Source organism: Tympanuchus pallidicinctus, unplaced genomic scaffold, assembly GCF_026119805.1.
Source record: "Tympanuchus pallidicinctus isolate F22 unplaced genomic scaffold, pur_lepc_1.0 scaffold5, whole genome shotgun sequence".
In the NCBI taxonomy this organism is placed as follows: Eukaryota; Metazoa; Chordata; class Aves; order Galliformes; family Phasianidae; genus Tympanuchus; species Tympanuchus pallidicinctus.
In genome coordinates, this window is record NW_026294769.1 from 44,974,219 (window position 1) to 44,983,282 (window position 9,064).

At 47.8% G+C, this 9,064-nt stretch overlaps 1 protein-coding gene and 1 long non-coding RNA gene across 2 annotated transcripts; one reads left to right on the plus strand and one right to left on the minus strand.

Moving 5' to 3' along the window:
- Positions 1–2,735: 2,735 nt before the first annotated feature.
- On the minus strand, positions 2,736–5,192 carry MSC (musculin). The gene is made up of 3 exons (XM_052704936.1): positions 4,610–5,192; positions 3,971–4,059; positions 2,736–3,840 (listed from the first exon to the last, which is right to left on the minus strand). The coding sequence occupies exons 1-2, from the start codon at positions 5,126–5,128 to the stop codon at positions 3,976–3,978; spliced, it is 603 nt and encodes a 200-aa protein (XP_052560896.1). The 5' UTR covers positions 5,129–5,192; the 3' UTR covers positions 2,736–3,840; positions 3,971–3,975.
- Positions 5,193–5,341: 149 nt separating this feature from the next.
- On the plus strand, positions 5,342–8,368 carry LOC128091604 (uncharacterized). Its single transcript, XR_008211483.1, has 3 exons — positions 5,342–6,606; positions 6,688–7,242; positions 8,108–8,368. It is a non-coding gene; the product is annotated as an uncharacterized LOC128091604 (long non-coding RNA).
- The last annotated feature ends 696 nt before the right edge of the window (positions 8,369–9,064 follow it).

The window sequence follows — 9,064 nt, forward strand, 5'->3', positions numbered from 1 at the left end:
ATATGAAGTTCAAGCATTTAAACCTGGGTTTATCCTACCCAGTTTTTTGGATGGTTAACTAAAAGGTTAGATATTCAGCCAAATCTTCCAACTGGTCACATTAGGGTCCTTCTACAGCCAATGAACTTCAAGATATTAATGAGATCTTACAAAGAATTTCTCCCTCATTCATCCGGGAGACCTCTATTGCAACTGTACTTCTAACAGTTGTCTCTACTGAACTGGGAAAATGAATCGTTGTTCAGAATCCATAGCATGGCTGGGAGGTTTTAAAACAGTCTGTGTGTAAAGGTATTAAATGGGAAATGTATGGGTCAGGTATTCCTTAATTGCAAACTATGTTTCTTATACTCAGAATTGTTGGCATTTCCAGTATAGGAGATGTATTTTCCTTATGTAACCAAACACGTGTATTGGAAAGGAATGGATTTGCATTGGAGACACAAGTTTTCTGGCTGATGATCTGCTCTGTCATGTAAAGTAGACGCAAAACAAAATTTCACACAATTTATACAATTATACAATTTTAATATAAATTATGCAAATTTAAAGTCATAAAAATACTTTTGGGAAACATATGTTCCTCCTGATTGTCTGCCAGGACAGTCAGTGCAGGTACTCTGCATTTAAGATTGCACACGAAGCAGGTCTCAGCTGAATATGAATTGCATTCATATGATGGCATTTTATTTGTAAAACAGTGCTAGCCAAATTTGTATACCTTTATGGAAACAAGATGGGTTCCCCTTGTACCTTCTGCCAAAGACCACAGATGTCATTAATGTAACAAAATATTCATCGAACACATACTTGTCAAATATGAATGTATGTGGACTGCTCGCTTCCATGTTTGTGAACTGCAGAAATACAAGACGGTTTTTCATTTAAATTCTCCATCCGGTTACATAGCTCACATCCAGTTGAAACACTCAAACTTTGAAAACCAAATGAGCTTACTCAATCAGGTAGGCAAAAACATAATTTAAAAAAATAAAGAGCCACAGCACATTATCTTCCTATGGAATCTGCTAATGCTTAAAAAGAGTATCTTGATCAAAAAGCACGGATCTAAATTTCGTCTGTTTGCGAGTTAAAATAATGTGTGTGTGCATTTGTGTGTAATTTTGAAAGTGAGGCATGCCAGAACACATGGCTTGCCTGGCATTTCTCTGAACCCTCATCTCAGGACAAATCCACAAGGAGCGCGTCTGCTTCTTTTCTTCCTAATCAAATAATGCCTCTCACTGAGGTACAAGTAGAAACCTTGTACTTTTTGCAAAAAATATTTATGAACCCAAGGATTAAAATGAATGATTTGAAATACCAGAATCCATCCTCGTTAGAGAAACTCAAAGGTGCTTAATTGCTCTATTAAGATAAGTAATTATACCCTGACACATATCTCTATGAAGAGGCATTTGAAACAAAGACATGAGGCTTACTAAAAGCTACATTTTTCTCTCTTGATTTTGTCTTTAAACCTTGAAGTGAACGTTGAGTATTTCTATTCTAAAACTGGTGATAGTCCATCAGGGCACCACCATTGTATTGATGCATCTCTTACAGCATCAAAGACAGTAAGTGCATTCATTATTTTGCAAAGAAAATTTTTTTATATATACTTTGTAGCCTCAAACACACACAAGAATCACAAGAGCATGTAGTATGGTGCACGGATGGAAGCAATAATATGTTTTCCTTCATGTCACACTCCTCACCCCCCGTTTTGGCCTACTGTATTTACTTAATATAACCTACTTCATATTTGGGAATTTACCCTGAACATTTTTTTCCATCATTTCACATGGACCTTTCTATACTGTTTAAAGTTCTCCACGCTTTCCTTGTTTTTCCGATCTCCTGGAGTCGTTACCCAATTACAGCTGGGATCAAGGCCAAAAACAGCTCGGTATCACAACTCAGATGATCTCAAGCGGCACCTCAGTTAAATTTCTGAATAATCTTTTCTCTGGGGTTCAGATAAACATTAGTTGAGTTTTCTTATACCTTACGCTTTCCTATAAGCCCTTCCTTTTTGATTTACTGTTCATATTGTTTTCTTTTTATGTAGCTTTATAGATACAATTGGTTGCGGTCCTCCCTCAGTGGCACAACTACCACTTAGGATACCCCTTTCTTCACAGCCTTTCTCTCGGTAAAACTAAAAGATAAATCGGGCTGCAGTCTCAGTACAACTTGCCCTCAAATCACAGAAAAGAATTTCAGCAGATCCTGGATTAGGCTCTCATTCTGTTGTTCAGTAGCTGTGGACTATTTCATATCTTTCAGGGAAAATAACACTTTTCTGCAGTTTCATCTGTATGAAAGATATTACTGAACGCCAGTCCTGGGATTCTAGACAGTTTTTGAAAACAGAAATTTGCAATATGAGATGATCAGAAACCAGGCTAAACTCATACTTGTTAAGCAAATGCTTCTCCTTCCTGGCTGCTTAAATGAAGTAGAGGAGGCCTTCTCTTCTCCAGAGCAATTCAGCCTTCTCCCTTACAATGAAGTAACCTCTGAGAAAATATTTGGAGCAGAAGAAAGCCTTCTCTCGGGTGTTTTGGTCTTAAAGAAGGAAAAGTCTGCTTCCAACTGGAACAACTCTGCTGCTTATCCCACTGCACAAACACAAATAAAAGCAAAACTGTAGATGGAAAAGGGAAATTGATGAACTGCAAAGGAGCTGTTGCTCTATCTTTCATGCCGTGAAGTAGAGCAAATGACTGAAATAATTTTCATATCTGCATTTATTTTCCTGGTTCAAAGAAAAGATTATGATAATAAATTCCATAGGGTGTTAAATTGTGTTTTTCTCTGATGATTGTCATAGTGCTGTACCTAATGTGAGCAGGTTGGGGTGAAAGTGTCCTTGTCTGCTGCTGAAGATGTATCTGCTCTCAGGAGATAAGGAAGAGAAGGGTATACCTACAGAATAGGCTTTCAAGGATCGGCACTGCAAAGATTGTCCTACATTAAAGCAGCCACACACTGTCACAGTACTGTTAGTCACTGTAACCAAGCTTTTAATGTCATTTATAAAAAAATAAAGTTATTTACATTTGCAACTTATTTGATGGCATCCTCCTTTTATTACAGCATTTGGATTAGTGAAGAAACATTACTGGAACTCATTTGAGGGTCAACTTATCAAAGGGAAGTGTAGCAGTGTAGAAGAAATGTTTAACACCTTGTGAATCCTTGCTGTATTGCAGCACCACACAATTCATTCTTTACAGCGCATGCACCCTGGCCTTTCAGTGAGCAGAATTTCTCTTCCGTATTAAGATGTAGAAATTGTGCCCACATCTTGGGGACAGTCCCACATTGTTACATGTGGCACTTCGAGGCATAACCAAAGGAATTAGTTTCATTCCATTGCGTGGTAGCCTAAATGCAGAATGTAGCTGCTTACATATTTTCAAGAAAACTCCGGTTAAAAGGACAAAAACAAAGAATGGTTACACTTCTTGCATAGTTGCAGTAAACCCGACCCGTGAATACAAAAGCCATCAAAATATATTATAAATCTGAGTTTCAAAGCTAATCTAAAATACTGCTTTGCTTTAGAATACAAATAACACTGTTTGGGGTTAGTTTGTAGAGTTGTGTTTTGGTCCATGCTGTTAATTCTATAACAATCTGTTCCTCTTCCATTAGTTTAACAGCCTCAGAACAACAGGTCCTCAGGCAGCGGCACAAATGGCAAAGCCCAAGAAGGGCTTTTCCAAATCTCAGACTTCAGCGGCTGCAGACAGTTCATAACAGCTCTCCTTTCCAGCGTCTCCTTCCTTTACTGCTTTAAATAGATTCCCCTCAGAGCTCTAAGGGAAAGAACTGAGGGGAAACACAGATTTAACACATAGAGATGGGGGTTGGTCCCCATCTCTGGGTCTTGAGCCGATAAAATGATAGCTCTTAAAAAGATCCAGCCCATAAAAAAAGGTCGACAAGAGAAAAAAATTACTTTGGCTAAGCGGTAGTTCCACATAATCTGGCTGCAGAGACATCTTTTGTGTCAGCGTCGGGTCGTCCTGAGACCACAAATGGCCAAGTCTGCAAGCAAAAAGAGGGATTTGGCGTTAGAAAGTTTATCCTAGTGTGAAACCAGAGCTTTATTACTGATAGATGTCTAATTCTACTTCACTTGCAAACACGTCATCGTGTTTTAGTCCCTGCGGGAAGCACCGAGAAAGCTGACTTCCTCTAACAAATATTTTCATTACGTTATTTTCATTATAATGAAACTCTCCACGTAATGCTGCGACGTGCAACAAATTGTTCTCATCAGGCATGCAACACTCATCTCGCTTTGCGACTGTTTGCATCGTTCTATAAACACAAGATTTAGAAACTATTCGGAAACGCTACGTGAGCCAACTTCATACCCTCGCGGGCGCTTGGTTTTGGACTGCGAATTGCTCCTTTCTCGGACATAACACTTGCTTCATACCCGAGGAATTGACCTCTCCGGGGTTCCCCCCACTGCCCGGACCTGCAGCACCCGCCCGGACCCGGCACCCGGGGCAGCGCCGCCAGCAATGCCCGGACGGCGGCTCGACCCGAGCTCTGCGGACTCCCGGGCTCCCCCGCCGGCATCCCGTACCAGGTTGACGGGGTGCACGTAGCCGTTCTCGTAGCGGTCCTCTTGCAGCAGCTGCCGGAGGTGCGCGATGTAGCTGGAGGCCAGGCGCAGCGTGTCCAGCTTGGAGAGCTTGGTGTCGGGCGGCACCCAGGGCAGGCTGGTCTTCAGCCGGGAGAACGCTTTGCTCAGCACCCGCATCCGCGCCCGCTCCCGCGCGTTGGCCGCGTTGCGCTGCGACTGCTTCCCCTCTGCCGCCGGCCCCCGCGGCCCCGACGGCGCCTTCTTGCCCCCGGGACCGCTGCCCCTCGCCCGCTTCCTCTTGCAGCCCGCCGCCCCCGCCGCGCAGCTGCCCTCGCCGTCCTCCTCCTCCTCCTCCTCTTCCTCCTCCTCTTCCTCCTCCTCCGCCGCCGAGGAGTTGTCCCCAGAGGGGTAGAGCTCGCCACGGGGCTGCCTCTTGCCCGCCGCCGGGTAGTCCAGCTGCAGCGCCCGCAGGTCCATCTCGGGCAGCTCCTCTGTCTCGCTCCCGGAGCCCGCGGACATGGCCCCTGGGGGTAGAGGCGGCGGCGGCGGAGGCAGGGCGGGCGGCCGAAGCGGCTGCGGGCAGCGCTGGGCGGCCCCGCCGCGGAGAGACCGTGCGGGGGCGCGGGGGGCGCGGCGGGGGGATGCGCCCCCGCACAGCGCTATATAGCGGCGGCCGCGGGGCCGAGAGGCGGCCGGGCCGGGGGGAGGAGGAGGGGGCAGCCCCCGGCCGAGCCCCGCGGTGGGGCGGTGCCTTCCGCAACTCCCGGAGCGGCGCCGCGCGGAGGGGCGCGGTGCCGCCCGGTGGGCTGAGGGATATCGGGCAGTGCGGGAGATCCTCGCGGGGGAAAGGACGGGTGAACGCTCGGGTAAACGTTCCACAGGGGGGATACGAGAAGAGCCCCCGAGATGCATCCCTCCCTCGCCCTTGACACTGCCTCTTTCCCAGAATGAATAAGCAACACATTGCTTCCCCGCTGCCCTCCCGGCCCTGTCTGCGCGCAGCTAAGCAGAATAACAGTTCCACTACACAGAATAGAAAAGAACCTAATGACTACAACAGGTGGAAAGATCTTGTCCCGAAATTTCGCTCCCGTTTTTTTTTTTTTTTTTTTTTTTTCCCCTTACATTTCCCTCCCGAGTTAAGTGGAACCTTCCCGCTGCCGCAGAGCGACTTTCCTGGCACCCGCGGCCGTGCTTTCGCCCAGCGCTCCGCGGCCCGCGGCCACTTAACGCTGTGTAAACCTCGGCTTCGCCCGCTGGGGCCAGAACCACATCAGAGCCGGGTTGGGAGCAACCCTTCCAAGGGAAACTTGACATTGCTTGAAGCGCCGAAACACGCGGCTGGTCCTGCAACTGGATCTCTTGAACTCGGGTTGACACTGAGATGCTCTCGCTGGCAATGAGAAAGGGGAGCACGCCAGCCTTGGGGGTTGCTTGGCCTCCCTAGTTCACCTACATTTTCCCTTATATACATACATATATATCGATACAAACATATATGTATGTATATATATATATATTTAAAGGTACTGCAGAGGGAGAGATATAGGTTTACTTCCCCCTATGCCCCCCCCCCCCCCCCCCGTAGTCCGGGTTGTTTATACAGGTGCGGGCTGAACGCTTTCCCTGCTAAAGATTAATGGGAGAAAGTGCAGAATTTCTTTAAACAAAGGAGAAAATCGTACCCGGTCTCAAAAGCCACAATGGCAAAATCTCACCTTCCGCACCCACCTCTTCCTCAGCCAGTTAAAGGCGATGTAGAATGAATATTCCTTCTCTTTTAATGTCGGGATGGGGCAGAGAGAGGGGCTGGGAAATAAAGGAATGGCCAAATTCTCAGATCATCTTTGCCTGCACCTGGGTTCGTGCAGGCAATGGGAAGTGCCATTGGGTGAACTGAGAGTGAGCCTCGACTTCGGATTTACACCCAAAGAAGCTGAGCAAAACGGATTCCTCTCATATCCACCAAACCTCTGATTTGCGCGACCTCAGCCAAGGTATCGTTTTCCGGATTCAGGATCATTTTCAAGGCTTTTGATGGGGCATTACATCATGCTCCCATTTATCCTCTTGCCAAGACTTTGATCCTTTAGGCTCTCCGCGTGCTGAAGGAGGGGAAATGCCCCCTGGTACACGGAGGAAGCGTTTCACGCCCGTTATTAGGTACAATCCCTTTCCCTTTCCCCCGTTCCTAAGTTAGAACACAGCTCGCCCCGCGCTGCGCTCCGAGGGCAGCATCCTCTGCTCCATCCTCCCTCCGTGCGGGGCAGCGGGGCCGGCAGCCCGCGGGTAGCCTGGATGTGGCAGGACAGAAAAACAGCTTTTATGTTCTTTCTGAAGTAAAAGTGCAGCAGGAAGAAAAAAAAAAAAAAAAAAAAAAAAAAAATCCAGAGGCCAAGTCCGTAAAAGTCAGGTTATCTCTGGGAAGAGGAGGGGGAGCCGCTAAAAGCAGCGTTCACTCTCTGGGGTGTTGGCAGCGACAAAGCAGGGCGGAGGAGAGAGATGTGTTCTCGATAAAGTGCCTTAAGTAACACTTTCCTTCGGCTTTTGTCCTCTCATCGAACTCAGCAGAGCACCCGGAGTCACTTCGCTCCCACCTAAAAGTGCACTCACACTTTCGGAAAGGCCGCGATGTAAGAAGGGCGCTTTTATTCCTTTGCTCACGGCGGTGAGAAAGGCGGAATGGCTGCGAGGGGGTTGGAGGGCGGGGGGAACGGAGTCTGGCAAACATCTCAGCCTCGATCTTTCCGCAGAGGGAAAAGGGCTGCGTGGCTGCGTGAGGGGCACACGAGGCTCCTGCGCGAAGGGACTTTGGGTGCTGCCGGCGGTGCGGCAGCAGGTGGATGAGTGACAGCCTTTGTTTTATGCCATCTAAAGCAAGAGAGCACCTCTGCGTGGCTGAGAGCCCCCGGGAGAGGCACCTGGGAAGGGGAGACAATAACAATGCCCTTAGGCAGGGGGGACGGGGGGGGGAAGTGTGTTTACTAGACTTTCTTTTGCCTAGCAGCGAGGACTTTCCGAGGAGCGCTTTCCTGAGCAGCGCCGAGGTGAGCATCGCCTCTCAGCCCCCTCCGCTCCACCGGCAGCGGCTCCGGGGCTGCCCCGCTGGGGAAGCGCAGGGAAAGGGCTGGGACACAGGGTGCAGCCCCTCTGCTCCAGCATTTGCTGCGCAGCAATACGGTGGAGACAACAACGAGACCTGACGACGGGCTCGCTGCTCTCCCCGCGGTTTGGCCAGGGGCGTTGCTCAGGTATCCCCTGCTCGCAGCGGTTTCCCTGCGGAATAAGCAGGCAAACTCTCCAAATACCTCCTGGCGCCAGAAGAAAGTTCTCATGTAATAGATACCCGGCGGTGTGAGAACACGGATTCTGCTCACTTTGTCAGTCAGCCGCGGGTGGGGTGAGCCGGGGAGGGGGAGATGGGATTTCTTTTAATTAACAAAGAAAAAGACGAAGTTTTCCCTAATTCTATTATTATTGGTGTTATTTTTAATGAAGCTTGGAGTTGTGCCGTTGGCCTGAAAAGACAGGAATTAATGGTGCAGCTGAAAGTGCAGTTTATTTCTCCTCTCGGAGCAAATTAGCTGGAATAACAAGCAAACATCAGCAAGAGGAAGCACTCTGTTACTCTCCTCCTTGTGTTTCACCCTAAGAGGGAAGCCCACCGGAGCCAGACGGAAGAGATGGGGAAAGATAACGGCACTGCAGCCTCTCCTTCTGCTGGGACGCTCCACCACGCTCCCTCATTTCGGCCGAGCGGAGGCGGAGGAGGACGAGGAGGAAAGGGGGGGGAGGCGGAGGGGCACACAGTCGCAGGGACGGTGGTGTGGATAGCACGAAGTGACAGCCAGGAGCTGCTGGACAGAAGGGAAAGTCATGGAATCGTAGAATCGTTCTCCTGCAATGAGCATCCGCCTATATTTTAAATTGATAACGTTGCAAGCGATCGCTTCTCCCACTATTGGGTTTATACCGGATCTGAAACATATAAATAAAAGATGACACAGCGACTTTTCTGATGTAATAAACACAATTCTTCCAGCTCGTGATCCTGACATATATAGATATGTCTGTATTTAAAAAGGAAGAGCTTAAATGCTTAGGTTAAGTATTCAGCTGCAAGGTTTTAACACCAATTTTCCCACTTTCCGAATTCTTGTTTCCATATCCTACATGCTATTAAACCAGAAATTTCTGTTCTTTTCACAGTGTTTCTATAAAGTACTCCCACATCTGAAAACACTTCATTACCGTAGTAGTGCTTTAAATTTTAAGTAGCTAAAATGTTCCAGAGTCTCACAGGCTGCTTCCTGTAACCACCTTAAAATATGCTATTTGCAGATACTTCTTGATGGCTGAAGCTGAACTCTTTTTCAAGTCATTTTGTGGCTTGCTTACATTTTCATTTTGTGATTATGGCCACAGTATTGTTCATGGCATTTTGGTTTATTGCTT

Excerpts from the sequence above, each read along its gene's own strand:
- MSC (XM_052704936.1), bottom strand. The coding sequence starts at position 5,128 with ATGTCCGCGGGCTCCGGGAGCGAGACAGAGGAGCTGCCCGAGATGGAC. Across the intron at positions 4,060-4,609 it reads ACGTGCACCCCGTCAACCTG|ACTTGGCCATTTGTGGTCTC; the intron begins GTACGGGATGCC and ends TTTTGCTTGCAG.